The 19,097-nt window shown below is 39.6% G+C and overlaps 1 protein-coding gene and 1 long non-coding RNA gene across 2 annotated transcripts in view; one reads left to right on the plus strand and one right to left on the minus strand.

The window, feature by feature from the left end:
- LOC117802690 overlaps positions 1-18,762 on the plus strand; it is a 31,328-nt gene extending 12,566 nt beyond the window's left edge. Inside the window, exon 3 of the long non-coding RNA XR_004626143.1 lies at positions 18,628-18,762. This is a non-coding gene — a long non-coding RNA (uncharacterized LOC117802690). The remainder of the gene's footprint in view (positions 1-18,627) is intronic.
- PPA1 (inorganic pyrophosphatase 1) overlaps positions 2,496-19,097 on the minus strand; it is a 35,982-nt gene continuing 19,380 nt past the window's right edge. Inside the window, exons 5-11 of the mRNA XM_034662618.1 lie at positions 18,224-18,310; positions 16,872-16,998; positions 10,840-10,967; positions 10,445-10,530; positions 4,531-4,600; positions 3,453-3,495; positions 2,496-2,841 (exon numbers count right to left, since the gene is read on the minus strand). Of these exons, the coding sequence (XP_034518509.1) occupies positions 2,810-2,841; positions 3,453-3,495; positions 4,531-4,600; positions 10,445-10,530; positions 10,840-10,967; positions 16,872-16,998; positions 18,224-18,310 (573 nt within the window). The 3' untranslated portion in view covers positions 2,496-2,809. The remainder of the gene's footprint in view (positions 2,842-3,452; positions 3,496-4,530; positions 4,601-10,444; positions 10,531-10,839; positions 10,968-16,871; positions 16,999-18,223; positions 18,311-19,097) is intronic.

Here is a 19,097-nt window from a genome sequence, read left to right on the forward strand (position 1 = left end):
GGTTAAGCGTCTGCCTTTGGCTCAGGGCGTGATCCTGGAGTTATGGGATCGAGCCCCACATCAGGCTCCTCCACTATGAGCCTGCTTCCTCCTCTCCCACTCCCCCTGCTTGTGTTCCCTCTCGCTGGCTGTCTCTATCTCTGTCGAATAAATAAATAAAATCTTAAAAAAAAAAATTCCCTTGAAATAAGTTACAAAATAGAAAACCTTGGCAAAGAAATAGAAATTATAAAAACCGAATGGAAACTACAGAACTAAAAATAAAGTAACTTAACAGTTCCATAATAACAGAACACCTGCTGGGTAGGCTCACTGTGAGTGTGGAGATGATAGAGGACAGGCTCCATGAACTTGAGAGCAGAACAACATAACTCACCCAGTCTGAAACCGAGAGAAAACAGACTCGAAAAAGAAAGCAGAGCCTACTGACCCGTGGACGGTGGCAAAGGATCTAACCCTCATATCGTCAGGCTCCCAGAAAAAGTGGAGAGTGGGGCTGGGGTTGAAAGAGTACTTGAAGAGATACGACTGAAAAATTCCCACATCTGGTAAAAGATCCAAGCTGAGCAAACCCTCAACAGGATAAAATGTGAACATAGCAGTAATTATCTTATATGTGAACTGGTACAACCACTCTGGAAAACAATCTGGCAGCTTCTTATGAGACTAAGCACACATCCATCATTCGACCTAGAAATCACAGTGACAGGTGATGCTGACACACAAATGTGTCTGGGGATGCTCACAGTGGCTTTATGTGTAATAGCCAGAAACTGGAATGAGGGGCACCTGGGTGGCTCAGCCGTTAAGTGTCTGCCTTCGGCTCAGGTCATGATCCCAGGGTCCTGGGATCAAGCCCTGCATCAGGCTCCCTGCTCGCCGGGAAGCCTGCTTCTCCCTCTCACACTCCCCTTGTGTTCCCTCTCTGTCTCTCTGTCTAATAAATAAAATCTTTAAAATAAAAAAAACTGGAATGAGGCTACATACATACCAAGGAACACTACTCAGCAATAAAAAAGGGATGAATAAAAAGCATGAACTACTGATATATGCAACAACCTAGAAGAATCTCCAGGGACTTATGCTGAGTGAAAAAAACCAATCCCACAAGGCTACCCACTGTGGGGTACCATTTATATAATATTCTTGAATTTACAAAATTGTAGAAATGGAAGACAGATTAGGGGTTGCCAGGGAATAAGGATGGGGCTGGGGAGAACCTTAAAGAAGGAGGTGAGGTTGTAAAAGGACAACATGAGGTTGTGTTGTTAGCACTGTTCAGTGTTTTTGGGGCACCTGGGTGGCTCAGTTGGTTAAGCATCTGCCTTCGGCTCAGGTCATGATCCCAGGGTCCTGGAAATGGAGTTCTACACATCAGGCTCCCTGCTCGGCAGGGAGTCTGCCTCTCCCTCTCCCTCTGCCTCTCCCCCAGCTCATGCTCTCTCTCATTCTCTCAAATAAACAAATAAAATGTTTAAAAAAAAATTATTTGAAAGAGCAAGAAAGCACAAGAGGGGAGAGGGACAGAAGGAGAGGGAAATGTAGACATCCTGCTTAGCAGGGAGCCCGGCATGGGGCTCAGTCCCAGGACCCCGGGATCATGACCTGAGCCGAAGGCAGACGCTTAACTTTCTGGGCCACCCAGGCGCCCCAATAAGTAAAATCTTAAAAAAAAAAAAAAAAAAAGTAACTGTTTGGTGCCTTGTAGAATGCAGGAACCTACATGGGAAATTCAGTTTTACAGAACAATAAGCCACAAAAAAGGAGCACAGGTAAAACTGGAAAATCTGAGTAAGTTTAGCAGACCATATCAAAGCCAGTGTGCTGGTGGTCATATCGTACTATCATTTTGCAAAATCGTACCTTTGGAGGAAACGGGAAGGTATAGAGAGACTCTCTGTATTATTTCTTACAATTGCGTGTGAATCTACAATGATCTGTGGATTGAAAAGCACAAAAAACTGTGCTTAATACAGGCCATTACATGAGTTACATCTTACTTACAAATGAGGGAATTGAAGTTGGGTGGTGGGTAACTGATCTAAGATTACGAAGTGAAAAGTAAATGGGCTAGAATTGAAAATTCAGGTCTGTACAGCTCCAAAACCCACAACCTTAATCACAAAGCTATTTGGACTGATAACTCAAAATATAATGTAAATGACATAAGAATCCAGTTTGTTGATTTAGGGAAGTAAAAACAGTAACTATATCATTTCAAAAGGTGATCAAGGTTTTGCTTTCTGCTAATATGTCAGAAGTTTGAAAGCTTTTGCTTTACAATGGGATGCTAGGAATTAGTAACAATATAGTATCGAGACTACTTACTACAAACCTAAGGGATTGCATTCTCAGGTTCCTAAAAATAAAGTCAGTTTTAGTCTAGTAATTATGAAACTGAATTATAAGATCATTGAGAGAAAACAAACACCAACTGGCACCCATGCCTGCTTGGTAATGTCAGGCTTCAGAGTAAAGTAAAAATATAAATGAAGTCTCGGCAAAATAATTTTATTTTCTAACACATGGTAAACATATACATCCAACATGCACTATTCTCACACTTTTATTCACAAATGACTTCCAAATTACAACTACTTTTATACTGAAACATGTACTAACAGTTATCTTAGTTGAGATATGAAAAATGCTTTTAGATGCGTAACATTCTGAGTATACTGGTGGCAGCAGAATTTGCTTTAGTTAGTAGATCTAGGAATTTAAAGCTTTGGAAAGCTACTACTTTTGCATCTAGTACTCCAGATGAACAGGATGCAGTAATATCAGCTTGTTCTCCACAAAAGATTCATTAGTTTTTCTGGTGATGGAACCACTTATCCACTGCATTCAGAGAAAAGAAAACCAAATTAGAATTTATATTAAGAATCAAAATTTAAAATAAAAAAAAAGAATCAAAATACACCCAAAATGTAACGAAGAATACCACACTTGCTTTGGTATATCCTACCATAGATTACCTTCAAACAAACTTGCACCTCAAGTTTCGCTCCAGCAAAAACAGGTAATTTATATCACAGTGTGTGCTTTCGGGCTTTCTCACTCTCGATACTCAACAATAAACATGTGATTCTCACCAGAAGAACCTTACAGAGAATTCTACACGTAAAGGGGGAGAAAGCTGTTTTCTGGGTGAAGCAGCTGGTGGCTCTGATCCAGAGCCCCACCTGCTCCAACATCCACGAGGCATCTACCCGGAACCCGGAGGAGAACAGTGGGTCACGGTTTGGAAACTGCTGTGATGGGGGCTGGCATAAAGGGTGGCATTACAGCCATCTTTCTTCCCCCATACATTCCGGAACTCTAAAAATGTTTCTTCTTCCCTTCTTTCTCTTTCTCTGTGGATGTGCTGTGTAAGATATATCTAGATAGATATAATTTTCCCACACATACACACAATGTTTAGTGTAATTTTACTAGAATACAGATCTTACCATCTGTTGGTACTGTGCAGGCAGATTCGCATGGTGGTGGTAACTAAAATAAAATAATAAAATGTATTAGTCTGATTGCAGAAAAAAAATAAGCTAAAAAAGTATACCAACACAAAAATGAAAGAGAATCTGAACAGAAGATAACTTCCCCAATTTTTAGGTTCTAAAAATAATTTATAATATATAGGAACGAGGCAAGGTTCACTCTACTGCCAAAAAACAAACTCAGGCCCCTTAGCTTTGATTGCACACAGGAGAATAAATAAAAAGAAATGTTGCTTGAAATAACTGATTGGTGCATATATAATGAATTTTTATATACACAAATATACATAGAAAGTAGGCAGAGTGTTCTCATCGAAAAGTTAGATTGTAAACCAATGGTTTTTCCCTTCCAATTTTTCTTATTCACTTCAACTTTGTCAGTATTCACACATAAAGAGAAATCTCAATGTACCGGCTTCATTGTTAAATTATTCTTTTTCCTTGTACTACACCCTACTTACAAGGCAGTAAAAAGTCAAACTTCATTTTCTTTTCCTTATTTAATATAGTAAATGAGAATAATTTAAGATTATCTAGTTCAGTCTTTTGGTTAATCCAAATCAAGTAATTAAAAATAACACAAAGCCAAAGTTCTTTCTTTCATGAAGAGTTTACTGCCTCACAAGAATGTCTTTTCCAGGGTTATGAACCACGCCTGCACGGTGCCTGCACCTTGACTACTTTCTTAGTCCTTGCTTATAACCAAGTCAAGTAAGATCCTATTACTTCTTTTGGAAAAAGGGCTTATGACGGGTACACAGGATTTGGGTCAGTCGGTACCTTCTGGAATCATTTTGATTGTTATAACTGTACTATTTTCCCATTTAGAGTTGACTAGGACCCTTCTCAGCTTCTCCTTTCAGTCAAATGTCCACTTGTGTGCAATACTGGTTTGTAATTTCAGGACCTCACACAATAATGTGCATACAGGAGGAACTCCAATATTTGTTGAGAGAAGTACTTTCCCTCCCCATTAGCAACATATGTTTTTAGCCACCACGTATGTTCTTTTCCAAGGAAAACTTTTACGTACAGCATCCACAATAGCTTTGGCAGCACCAGGGTCACACTTGAAGGGGCTCTCCGACACTGTAGTATTCATGCTATTAAACAAAACAAAAGTACTCATGAGTCGCAGTAACAAAACTTGTCTCTTAAGAGTTAAAAAACAACAGACAGAGATGGCAGATGGTAGAGATGGTAGCCAGATGAGATTCAAATTTGGTTTACTTGACTCTTATGTTTACTCAAGTTATAGGATACAAAATCAATATGTACGAAAATTTGTTGCATTTTCCATACACTAATAATAAACTATCAGAAAGAGAAAGAAAACGATAACATTTCAGTTACATCAAAAAGAATAAAATACCTAGGACTGCATTTTTTTAAAGTAATCTCCATGTCTAACGTGGGATCCAAATTCAGGACCCCGGGATCTACAGCCACTTGCTCTACCGGCTGAGCCAGCCAGGCACCCCGATTTAGCCAAGGAGGTGGGAAAGCTGAGTACACTGAAACCTGGAAGACACTAATAAATGGCAAGACAGGCCATGCTCATGGGCTGGAAGAATTAACACAGTCAAAATATGCATACTCCCCAAAGCAATCCACAGATTCAATGCAATCCCTATCAAAATTCAGTGGCATTTTTCACAGAAACAGGACAAATGATCCTAAAATTTGTGTGGAGCCACAAAAGACCCCGAAGAGCCAAAACGATTTTGCAAAATAAGAGCAAAGGTGGAGGCATCACACTCCCTGATTTCACACCACAGTAATCAGAATAGTACGGTACTGGCATAAAAACAGATACACAGATCAAAGGAACAGAACAGAGAGCCCAGACATAAAACCCATTCATATAAGGTCAATTAATTTACGATAAAGGAGCCAAGAATATACAATGAGAAAAGGACGGTCTCTTCAATAAACGGTGTTGGAAAAACTGGACAGCCACATGCAAAAGAATGAAACTGGACCACTAGCTTACATCATACACAAATATTAAATCAAAATAGGTGAGACTTGAATGTAAGACCTGAAACCATAAAACTCCTAGAAGAAAACATAGGCAGTAAGCTCCTTGATATCAGTTTGGGGATACATTTTTGAATTTATCCAAAAGGCAAAGGCAAAAGCAAAAATAAACAAGTAGGACATCAAATTAAAAAGCTTCTGCACAACAAAGGGAACCATCAACAAATTGAAAAGGCAACCTACTAAATGGGAGAAAATATTTGCAAAGCATGTATCTGATAAGTGGTTAAGATCTAAAATATATAAAGAACTCACACAACTCAACAGCAAACAATTGATTAAAAAATGGGTAAGAGGATTAGATAGGAAATTTTCCTTTTTTTTTTTTTTTTAAAGATTTTATTTATTCATTTGACAGAGAGAGAGAGAGATACAGCCAGCGAGAGAGGGAACACAAGCAGGGGGAGCGGGAGAGGAAGAAGCAGGCTCATAGCAGAGGAGCCTGATGTGGGGCTCGATCCCACGACCCCGGGATCATGCCCTGAGCCAAAGGCAGACGCGTAACAACTGAGCCACCCAGGCGCCCCTAGATAGGAAATCTTTCAAAGAAGACATACAGATGACCAACAGATACACAAAAAGGTGTTCAACATCACTCATCATCAGGGAAATGAAAATCAAAACCACAATGAGATGTCACCTCACACCTGTCAGAATGCCTATTATCAACAAGGTAAGAAATAACAAATGCTGGTGAAGCATCTGAGATAAATAGTCCTGGAGGGAACAACACTTGGTTCTTGAAAAAGTATTTCTGGAAAATACTCATAAACTGTGTCCAAACCTTTTAGAAAGTCCATGTGCTTTGATAGAGAAATTCTACCTCTCAGAATTCAAACATATTTAAACAATGATCCATAAATGTTCAACATATACCATCTCACCACTGATAAGAATGAAAACCTGGAAGTGACCAAAATGTCCAGCAATGGGGATGATTAAACATGGTGTATCTAGGAGGTAGGATATTACACAGAGATAGAATGTTACATAATATTATAAAAATACTTTTAATGATATGGGAAATATTTATAGTGTTAAATGTTTAAATCATAAAACATGGGGCGCCTGGGTGGCTCAGTCAGTTGAGCATCTGCCTTCAGCTTAGGTCGTGATCTCAGGGTCCTGGGATCGAGTCCCTCATCCAGCTCTGTGCTCAGCGAGGAACCTGCTTCTCCCCCTCCCTCTGCCTGCCACTCCCCCTGCTTGTGCACTCGCGCACACGCTCTCTCTCTCTCTGTCAAATAAATAAATAAAAATCTTTTAAAAAGTTAATTAAAAAAATTAAAATCATAAAACAAATTATGCATGCAATATAATCCCAATTATGTTTTGAAGTATTACACACACACAAGGACTATTAAAAAAAACTACTCTAAATGTTAATAGGAACATCTATGGAAAAACTGATAAGGGAGGCTTTTTTAAAATACAGGTTTTCTTTTTGTTTATCCATAGTTCAAATTTTCCTATATATTAATTATTATAGTACTAGTATAACATGGGCATGATCAGTAATAGTCTACTAAAATGAAAAAGGAAATATCGGCAATTCTCTGTTACTTAACATGCATTAAGGTCATTGCTATAGATATAAGATACCACTAAAATTGAGACCTTAAAAGCAATGTCTTATGATTGTATATTTTCACACAAATGTATAACAGCTCACTTTTCCTTCTGTTTGTGGAACGACAGTGTTTTCACTTTACAGGACATTATCCTGACTCACAGAACAGAAGATCCCTGAGAATTATTTTTATACATTAGGATTTTCTCATACTCAGAAAAAAAACCTTGCTGGCCAGATAACTTTTGACATTTAAAAAAATGAATATAATACATATATATATATAGTTAGAAAATTCAAAAAGTCCTAAAATGAAAGCCTTCCTCTCCTCTTCAGATGGTTGTCTTCAAAGGCAATTATAATTTATAGTTCTTGTTTCCCCCCAGAAAAAAAATTTAGATATAAATACATAGATGCTGGTATAGGTGTGGGTGGGTGTGTGTGTGGGGGGGTGTTTATCTTGCATAAATAGGACCATTTTAAATATAATACTAGGAACTTTGCTTTTCTCCCTTAATATGTTTTGGAGATCATTCCATATCAATATATATAGATATTCTTTTAATGTGCCATATACTGTTCTAGTATATAGATGTACTTAACCATTACACTGTTTTTCTAACATTCTGCTATTATAAACGACATTATAATGAACATCCTTATACGTGGATCCTGCTGAACTCTGGATATATTCCTAGCAGTAGTAGTGGAAGAAATACACGCAGTTTCAATGTCTGTACTGAATCCTGTCACACTGCGCTTCACAAAGGGATAACCATTTATATGCTCAGCAGCTACGTCCTTATGTTCTTGGCATCCCTAGCTATCATCTGATGTTTTTAATTTTTGCAAATGTAATGGACATCATCTTGCTGAATTGCATTTTAAATTGAGTGAGACTGTGCACCTTCTTCTGTGCAAACTTCCTTCTCCTAGCTTTTTTCTCCATCTATTGAGTTGCTAGTCTTTTTCTTACCGACTTGAATAACCTATTTATATATTAAAGAATTTAGCGCTTCATTGCATTTTGTTAAAAAAAAAAAAACTGGGAAAAATTGTCTCCTGATTCGTAAAAATATCAAAAGGAGACCTTTCTTGTATGGATTTTGAGTTTGTGCTGTTTAGAAAGGCCTTCCCTGCTATAATATAATGAAGAAATTCACTTACAGGCGCCTGGGTGGCGCAGTCAGTTAAGCGGCCACTTTCAGCTCAGGTCATGGTCTCAGGGTCTTGGGATAGAGCCCCGTGTCGGTCTTTCCTGCTCAACAGAGAGTCTACTTCTCCCACTGCCCCCGCCCCCCGCTCTCTCTCAAATAAATAAAATCTTAAAAAAAGAAAAAGAAAAAAAGAAAGAAGTTCACTTATACTTTTTCTAGAATTTTCACATCAAAATTTATGTGTCTGGCATTAAATACTGATGGAAGACAAGGGTTGTAAACTCAAACACCAACAGACTGTACCCAACTAACATAAGGGTGTAGAGAAGCTAAATGTAAGAAAATGGGCTGAGCTGCTTCTGAGAGGCGCTCCAAGAGCACCTGCCTGGTCACAGCACCTCTCAAAAACAAAACGAAACAGCCAGAACATGGTGGTGGTTGCCAGTGCGCATCTCTGGGATAAGGAGTATATGGAGCAAGGTGGGGATCTAGCCTGTTTTCTTCCTAAACAGCCAGTGGGTCCAAAACCATTCATCTGTAATACTTTGTTATAAACTAATACATCTTTGGGTCTACACAACTCTAAAAGGACTGAGTGATTTGACTTTCTTCTTCACTATCAAACTTTCAGGAAAACATGACAAAATAATTAACACTCCACCCCGCTACCACTACACTCATTTTTTTTCTCCAGAATTTTCCTGGCTATTTTCACATGCAGTTTTTTTCCGACGAAACTGAATGTTATTTATGAACACAGTTTACTTTTCTTTTTAATATATTTTATATTCCTCAACAGTCTTAAAGTTTTCTTCTTCTGGGTCCTGCAGATGTCTTGTTTATACCTTGATGTTTGGGGTTTTTGTCTTGTTTTGTTTTTAAGATTTTTTTATTTATTTATTTGACAGAGAGACAGCCAGCAAGAGAGGGAACACAAGCAGGGGGAGTGGGAGAGGAAGAAGCAGGCTTCCCAGCTGCACAGGGAGCCCGAATTGGGGCTCGATCCCAGAACCCTGGGATCACTCCCTGGGCCAAAGGCAGACGCTTAACGACTGAGCCACCCAGGCGCCCCTGTTTTTTTTTTCTTTTTAAATACTATATTCTATATGGGCCCTTTTCCTCCATTATGGCTTCTGTTATCAGATGTATAGAAAGGTATCAATATACATAGATATTCGTTTTGTAGTTGGTCACCTTGCTAAATTCTTTATTTTTCCTCAGGTTTTCTGGGTACAAAATCATATGATCTGTGACAATTTGCTCTTCCTTTTCCAACATTTCTGCACCAAAATACATCTTTTCCCTTATATACTTCATTGACTACTATTTCAAGAACAACATTAGTAAGTGGTGATAGTGGGCATTCTCTTGTAAATCTTTAAATATTCAAGAGGAAGTGTATGATCCTGAGCATGGTCAGGCAAGACAGACTTGGAGGTGAGTCCTAACTCTGAGACACTTTGGGGTGAGTGGGGTGACTTTGTTAAGTTTAACTTCCGTGCATCTCTCTCTCTTTTTTCAAGAAGATTTATTTATTTTAGAAAGAGAGTGTGTGTACACAAGCAGGGGGAGGGGCAGAAGGCGAGGGAGAGAATCTCAAGGTGGCTCCGACTCCCTGCTGAGTGCAGAGACTGATGTGGGGCTTGATCTCACCACCCCCAGATCATGACCTGGGCAGAAATCCAGAGTTGGTCGTTTAACCGACTGAGCCACCCAGGCAACCCTCCTGCATCTCTGTTACATGCCTGGCAAATATTTAACTGCTCAATAAATATTAACTATTATTATTAGCAGTAATAAATTTTGTGTGCATGGTAGATACTGGTTTAGCTGCAATGCATCTTCTATATTTATATCAGAGAAAAACTTGCACTCAAAAATTATTTTTCTCACTATATTCTGAGCACCCCGATGTTAGGAAGCCTTTCCAGTTACCCTCACAAAGCTCTGATCTCACTGTCCACTTTATAGTTTTAGTTTGTACTTGTTCAGAGAGTATCTTATGAGTACTTTTCAGTTGCTTATATAACTACCTTCCCACTCCCTTTAGCACTGACTGACAAAACCACTTCTCTCTTTTCTAAGGGAACGTAATGATACAGTGTGCTTATGTCATTAAAACCTCTGGAGCAAGCTGGTTTGCTTTTGTGTTAAACATGCAGAGAAGAGTTACTGCTTACCAACTGATTCCCTTTCCATCAGTTTTCTTCGTCACTAATGCTCTCCAATGGTCATGAGTGCTTTTAATAATATCAATTGCAAAATCCTAGAATTTGAAGAGATATGCATTACAATGACAGATAAGTGGTCTTTCCTTATTATCAACATTTTCCCAAAGACTGATAACTTTCTTTCCTGAATTCACTTCCTTGGGTCAAAAACAAGAAGAGAACATTGAAATGAATAAATCAGTATCAAGGCTGTCTCACTTATGTCTTTAAACATTTGTTTTATGATTGTATAGTCTTTAAGTGATAACAATAGAGTTAAATCAAAAAAACAAGCAAAAACAATATAGTTAAATTAGTCTCTGTAACAAACAGGCTTAAAGCTACACTCCTAAATGACGCATTACCTTATCTTTAAATTCTGCATTGAAAGCAAACTGGTTCTCTGGTTTTCCATCAGGAACCTTGTACCTTCTAAACCAGTCCACAGTAGCTTCCAGGTAGCCAGGTTTCAGCCGCTTGACATCATTAATATCTAAGAAAAGAATAAGCAGATTGTAAGATGCATATGCAATTCATGCAAAAAATCTCAAGTAGTGCTTTCAGAGAGCTATGGGACAGACATCAAAAAAGTAAAAGATAACAGAGCTAACCACCTTGCTGAAAAGAGAGCACATACACATGAAACGGAAATCATATATAACTTTAAGTATTAAGGCAACAATCAATACAATAATAATTTCTATTGGAGGAGAGGAGGAAGAAATGACTGGGGGCTACATAATTAAAGAACTAGTTTGGCAAGGTTAGGTAGCTTCTGTGAGAAAAGACAGCCTGAGGCTATATTTAGAAGTACACACCCCAACTCCCAGATGGATTACACTGAAATCCATCCATGGGTGACATATTAAATGACACCAGACTTCTGGCTCTACAGGATAGGCATTCTATAGGACAGTGCTCTAGTTCTGGACAACAGCAAAGTGTCCTGTTTAAAAAACTTTTCAGAACACCTGGGTGGTTCAGTCAGCTAAGTGTCTGCCCCCCCCCTTTTTAAAAGATTTTTTATTTAACAGAGGGAGAGAGCACAGCAGGGGGAGTGGCAGGTAGAGAGAGAGGGAGAAGCAGGCTCCCCGATAAGCAGAAAGCCCAATGTGGGGCTCAAACCCCGGACCTTGGGATCATGACCTGAGCTGAGGGCAGACATCTAACCGACTGTGCCACCCAGGTGCCCCGAGTGTCTGACTCTTGATTTCAGCTCAGATCAGGGTCTCAGGGTAATGCCACCCAGCACCCCCACCCCACCCCCCTCCCCCGCTCCGGGCTCTGCGCTCTGCATGGAGTCTGCTTAAGAGTCTCTCTCTCCCTCTACCCCTCCCCTCACTTGCACTGGCTGTTATGTGCCCTCTCTCAAAATAAATAAATACCTAAAGTCTTTTTTTTTAATTTGTTTAAAAAATAAAAATTTTAAAAACTTTTCAAGGTTTCTGTATAGCTATCAACAATGCCTAGCCTCAGTGTCCTCAAGGTCAACTTTAAATGACCAAACTGCTGTTCAGTGCAAGCAAACAGAAGAAACAAGTGCTTAAAAAAAAAAACAAAAACAAAAACAAAAAAACAAGAAAAGTATTATTGGAAGGAGAAGTACACTCAACAACATAAGCACATTTAAATTTTATAAAATAACTTTGCCTAAGTCCAATCTATATACTGTGTAATATAATCTGTATTTCATAAAATAACTTTGCTTAAATTCAATGTATAATCTGTGTAGGTAATGAATATCATGCATTGTTATCGTACCACCAAAAGTATAGAAAGTTTACAAAGTGAACCGGGAAATGTATAAACACTGATAAATTTCAAGGAACTTAAAAATAACACAAAACGTGTCACCTGATGCCGAAATTTGAAAATCCAGAAATCTGAAATGCAAGCGTGGGCATTTTCCAACATCAATAACCAACTCTCCAGGTCTCCAGGTACCAACAGCAACCGGGTGTCCAATTCAATCCAACTCTGACAACATGTACCTGGAGCCAGCATCAGTTCCCACAAGTGAAAGGGCTCAGTCCCACAAGACTGACCCCACTTCAGACACCAATGGCCTCAAGAGCTCACACGACTCCCTCCTCAGGTTTAATTTGCTAGAATGACTCCCAGAACTCAGGAAACCCTTTATTTATGTTTAGTGGCTTATTATAAAGGATACAACTCAGGAACAGCCAAAGGGAAGACATGCACAGGGCAGGTGTGGGGGGAGGGAGGGTGCGGAGCTTCCCGGCAAACTCAGCGTGGGTGTGGCATCTTCTCAGCACCTCCCACATGTTCACCAACCCAGAAGTGCTCCAAGTGTCATCATTCCAGAGTTTGAGAGATCTCAATCTCCAGTCTCCCCTCTGTGTCCCAGAGGCCGGTGGGTGGGGCTGAAAATTCCTACCCTCTAATCACTTTGTCTTTGGTGACCAGCCCCAGTCTGAGGCTAACTAGGAGCCCTACCCAAGTCACCCCATTAGCATAAACTCAGGTTTGAAGAAAAGGGCTCATGATGAATAACAAAAAAATACACTGGAAACACTCAGGAAATTCCAGGAAGTTCTTTGCCAGGAGCGGGAGATAAAGACCGAATGTATTTTTGCATTATACCACAGCCTGGAAAACTACAGGAGCTCATCAAAGCTCTGACTGTGAATCCGACCTTGAAAGGTATGTTGGATCCAGACTGGGGACCCTCAACACCAGACCCAGAACCCAGGTAACTTTCGTTGCTCATCTTGCACGCTGTGTACACGAAGACAAAGCCAGGGGTCTGCGAAACTCCAGAGCGCTCTGCCTCCTAATACACATGGAGATCCTACCAAAGACAGCACCGATTCTGTGCTGTTCCCTCTTGGGTTTGACTTTCCTAATCGGCCAGCCAGTACTGGTGGTGTAGCGTACATGGAACCCCAAGGCTCACGTTCACCGCTTCCCATAAAGTGACAAGGCAATCTGGCTATTGTGGGCCCCACAATGAAAAAGAGCATCAATACGTCCAACCTGGTTGCTTTAGTGGGTAAGCAGTCCTCTTCCATGGCTGTGTGTGGATCTCTCCAAAAGTTGTGGCTAGTCTAGAGTTCTCTCCCTCTAGAAACTTGAGTAACGAACGGCAGATAGACACTGTCTTGGGCTGTCATTGTGGGAAAGCTGCATACTACTTGCACCATGGGGCCAGCCACCCAGAGAAAGTTTTCAAGGTTCTTTTTTTTTTTTTTAAAGATTTTATTTATTTATTTGACAGAGATAGAGACAGCCAGCGATAGAGGGAACACAAGCAGGGGGAGTGGGAGAGGAAGAAGCAGGCTCATAGCGGAGGAGCCTGATGTGGGCTCGATCCCACAACGCCGGGATCACGCCCTGAGCCGAAGGCAGACGCTTAACTGCTGTGCCACCCAGGCGCCCCAGTTTTCAAGGTTCTAATACCCTCTACTGCAGGGAAATGATACCCTAGCAAAATGCCGCTGACATAATGACAGGTGTGTCTTCCCTAGCTGTGGCCAGAGCATGCCACTTAGTGCCTGTGCTCCTGTGTGCGTAGCACATGTGAAAATGGACACGCTGATTACGAGAATCACTGTCAAACGGTAAATAAATGGAATGAATGCATTCTCACTGTACAAAATTTTAACAATACAGAACTATCTGAAACAAAAATCAGTCTCTCTTTATCATTCTCTCTTTCTGACTCTGACTCTTCTTCTGCTACCACATCTCCTTCTGACTACAGCTGAGAAAAGTTCTCTGCTTTCAAGGACTCATGGGATTAAATGGGGCCCATCTGGATAATCCAGGATACTCACCCCATCTCAAGGACCTAACCTTAGTCACATCCGAAAGTCCATCTGCCACGTAAAGTAACCTATTCAGAGTTTCTGGGGATTAGGAGGTCGACAACTTTGGAAGGGGTTCAGCATTATTCTGCTACTATAAAATTCTACAGGTTTTGACAAATGCATAGTATCATATATCCACCATTACAGTGTCACCATTTGTGGTGAGCAGAAGACTGTCCCCAGAGATGTCCACATCCTAATTCTCAGAACCTATGAATATGTCATGTTAACACGGGAAGAGGGAACGAAGATTGCGTGTAGAATTAAGGTTGCTAATCAGCTGATCTTGAAACTGGAAGATAATCCTGGGTTATCTGGCTGGGCCTACTCTAAAAGGTCTTTATGTGGAAGAGGAAAGCAGAAGAGTCAGGGACGAAGACGTCATAAAGACTTGCCTTGCAACTGCTGGCTTTTAAGAGGGGGCATGAATCAAGGAATGTGGGCAGCCTTTAGAAGCTAGAAAATGCAAGGAAAAATATTTTTCCTTAGAGCCTCCAGAAGGAACACAATTCTGCTGACACCTTGATTTTAGTCCAGTAAGACCCATTTCAGACAGGCAAGAGAAGACCAATTCAATAACTAAAATGGATTCATTCGATCATTAACTAGAGTCAAGATTAATATAAAAACAGTCATGATAACAAGACAGAGAGTTACAAGGCATAAACATTTCTTTTTCAAAAAGGACTCAGACAATAAAATTATAGCACTAACCCACACATTTATGGCCAATTGATTCTCAATAAGAATGCTAACACAATTCAATGGGGTCCTTGAAGGAAGAGTCTTTTCAACAAATGGTGCTGGGACAAGTAGATGTCCATATCCAAAAGAATGATGCTGGTCTCCCACTTCATACCATATACAAATATTAACATAAAACTGATCAAGGACCTAAATGTGAGAGCTAAATTTATAAAACTCTTAAAAAGAAATGTAAGTGTAAACATTTGTGACCTTGGACTACAGGTAATGGTTTCTTAGATATGACACCAAAAGTATAAGAAACATTCATAAGAAAAATTCATAAATTAGACTACACAAAAATGGAAAGCTTGAGTGCTTTCATTAAGAAAATTAAAGGACAATCTACAAAATGGAAGGAAATACAGGTAAATCATATATCTCATGAAGGTCTAGTATCCAGAATACAGAAAGAACTCTTACAACCCAACAATAAAACATACCACTGGAATGGCTATAATAAAAAAAAACGTAACAAGTGGGCAAGGAAGTAGAGAAATTGGAACAGTTATGGCTGGTGGCAGGACTGTAAAATGGTGCAGCTGCTTTGGAAGAGAGTTTGGCCATTCCTGAAAAGGTTAAACATGAGAGTCCCCACATGACTCAGCAACTCCACTCCTCGGTATCTGTATCCGAGAGGGTTAAAAACATATGCCCACATAAAAACTCGCTCAGGAATGTTCATAGCAGCAGCATTATTTCTAATAGCCCAAAACAACCCAAATGTCTATCAACAGATGAATGGATAAACAAAATGTGGCCCAGATCCATGCAATGGACAGAATTCAGCCATGGAAGGACGGGGTGCTGATACATGCTGTGACATGGATGCACCTAGCAGGCATGAGGCTAAGTGAAAGAAGCCAGACCCAAAAAGCCGCGTGTATGTGACATTCCATGTGTATGAAACACCAGGATAGGGATATCCACGGAGACAGACAGTAGATTAGTGGTTGCCAGGGCCTGAGAAGAGCAATGAGTAGGGAGGGACCACTTAGAGGCAGAGTTTTCCTTTGGAGTGATGAAATGTCCTGAAACTAGACAGTGGTGATGGTCACGCAACCTTGTGAATGTACTAAATGCCACCAAACTATACACTTTAAAACTGTTAAAATGGTGAATTTTGTGTTAAGTGAATTATACCACCAAGAAAAGCGGGGGGGGGGGGGGGAAGGACTGATACGTGTTATGATGTAAATGAGCCTTGAAAACATGATGTTACGTGAAAGAAGCCAGACACATTATCATACGATCTCACTTGTGCAAAATGTTCGGAACAGGCAAGTCCATAAAGACACACAATAGATTCGTGGTTGCCAGGGACAGCGGGAAATGGGAATAGCGAGTGATTGCTAATGGATATGGGGCTTCCTCTTAGGGTGGGGAACGTGTTCTGGAATTAGATAGCGGTGACAGTTGCACAACGGAGGAATATATGAGGAATCATAGAATTGTATACTTCAAAACAGCTAATTTTATGGTATGCAGATTATATCTCAATAAAAAATACTTTTAAATAAATAAATAGAGCAAGTAAATGCTAATATGTATGGAAGGAAAAGAGAAAATAGTAAACACAAACTACCAGTTTTTTTCTTTCCTGGATTGAAGGAGAAAGTTTAGTTAATTACTAAGTTAATTACTGATCAGTTCCCTATGTGAAGTAACAATGCTTTGTCAAATGTTTTGCTTCTACATTCTTTAACAGTTTGAAGGCATGGGCTTATTCCTTATTGCTTACTGAAGGCAATTCCGTCATTATAGGTTAAGTTTGGTGGTGCATAAGATTTACACAAAGACTTCAGGTCTTCAGATTTCCTTACCATTGTAATTGGCTGCATCGGGATCATCCACATTAATGGCAATGACTTTCCAGTCGGTTTCCCCTTCATCGATCATAGCCAGTATGCCCAGAACTTTCACCCTAATTATTTCACCTCTTGCACATACCTGAGAGTCAATAACCACAGTTAGGACAAAACTACAGAATGAAACTTTGGAAAAGTTTTACTTGGTGGATAAGAGGAAATACAGAAGACGTCGAGTTTCTGCAAACTTACCTTAAGATTGTTCCTTTAACCAATTTTTAAAAAACTAAACAAGCAAATCCCTGTCAGTCCTATCAAAATTGAAAATAGGTACCCTTATTACTTATAGGCCCTAAGAAAAGCAGTAGCATGGTCAGGATAATTCATATTTTTTGAACTGTCACTGATTGTGCCAAAGAATAAATCCTCCATAATGTTTCAAACTCATACTTAAATGTGTTTTCTTGAAATAAGTCAGTCAGAGAAAGACAAATGCCATATGATCTCACTCATATGTGGAATTCAAAAAGAAAACAGATGAACATATGGGAAGGGGGGAAAGAAAAAAAGGAGAGAGGGAAACAAACCATAAGAGACTTTTAGTCATAGAGAACAAACTGAAGGTTGCTGGAGGGAGGTGGGTGGGAGATGGGTGAGATGGGTGATGGGTATTAAGGAGGGCACTTGTTATGATGACCACCGGTTGTATATAAGTGAGGAATCACTGACTTCTACTCCTAAAACCAATATTGCACTATATGTTAACTAACTAGAATTTAAATAATAAATAAATAAATGTGCTTGCTTTGCTTTTTATTTTATAGAAATGACTGAATTAGGCAAATCATACAATATGACTTAACTTTATGAGTTAAAAACACGAATGACAGCTTTGTTTTCAGTTAACTATTTCCCTGACCTGAGAAAGATCGTAAAGAAATATAACTATAGTCATAATCTTAGAGCAGCCCTACTTGATAAAGAAATTCTGACCATGATAAAGAAATTCCAGCTTATGAGGTTATCTTCCATGGGCCAGCTCACTGACCAGTCCCAAATCATTAGGCAGGGTTTGCCCCTCACTGAGATGAAATTTGCCTCCAGGTACACTTCACCTCCTGACTCGTCATCTGCCTTCCGAAGACTTCTCCCGCGTGTATGTACAGTCACACACTTTTCTAGACTAGGTTTCAATGCACAAATTATAACATACAAATGCTCAGATGAACCAGACACTTTTAATTTATCAAAGAGACATCATTATTTCACTAATATAGTTTATTCACAATATTTTTTTAAAGGATGAACTTTGTGTACCTCATGACTATCACCTTGACACCACAGAAAAATATTTCAGATTCCATTACCTTACTTCCAATTTCACACACATCAATGGGGTCATTGTCACCACAACAGCCAGTGTGTTTGTCATTGTGTCCTGGGTCTTCCCAAGTCTAAAAAATAATAAATAATAAGGCTGAGAGTATATCACTCCTATACTGCTGCTGACAAAGTGGATCGTGTTTGACATTGAAAGGTCACATCCCATGAGTCTTTCTGCAAAAATATGAATCTTCAGCTATTTTCTTCTCATTTTTAAGAAATTCTTTATTCACATCTAAGAATCTTCACTAGACAAAATAACTGTAATTAAATGCTGGGGCTCTATTATGCTAAATACGCTATGCTACATATGCTAAACTGACTTTAAGCTTTAAAACAGAGAGCAATCTTTTTTCTTTTTTAAGTTTATTTATTTATTTATTTTCAGTAATCTCTACACCCAACATGGGGGCTCAAACTCCCGACCCTGAGATCAAGAGTCGCATGTGCTACTAACTGAGCCAGCCAGGCGCCCAATAATGATCCTGTATAAGACAAGAACCAACCACCTAATAGCTGAGACAACATGCAGACACAGATACAAAACCAAACATTCACCTAAAAAATCCATTAGAAGTAAAGTGTGCTTGATGGACTCTTCATGTTCCCTACCTTCTACTAACCAGATTTTCCTTAGAATAAATGTCCAAAACACAAGTTAGTAGACAACAGTACTAAAACGGAAATGAGATGTTCTGGTGGCAAAAGTGTCATCACTGACCGGGAGCCAAGACCGAAAAGTTCAATCAGGATTTTCTGGAGCTTCCTTCCAATTGTCGCCTTTCTTTCCTGAGCCTTGTAGAGCATCTCACAAAGGGACGGCGGTCCTGTGCTCGGTGGCAGCTTTAAAATGTTGCT

This window comes from Ailuropoda melanoleuca, chromosome 6, assembly GCF_002007445.2.
Source record: "Ailuropoda melanoleuca isolate Jingjing chromosome 6, ASM200744v2, whole genome shotgun sequence".
Lineage (NCBI taxonomy): Eukaryota > Metazoa > Chordata > Mammalia > Carnivora > Ursidae > Ailuropoda > Ailuropoda melanoleuca.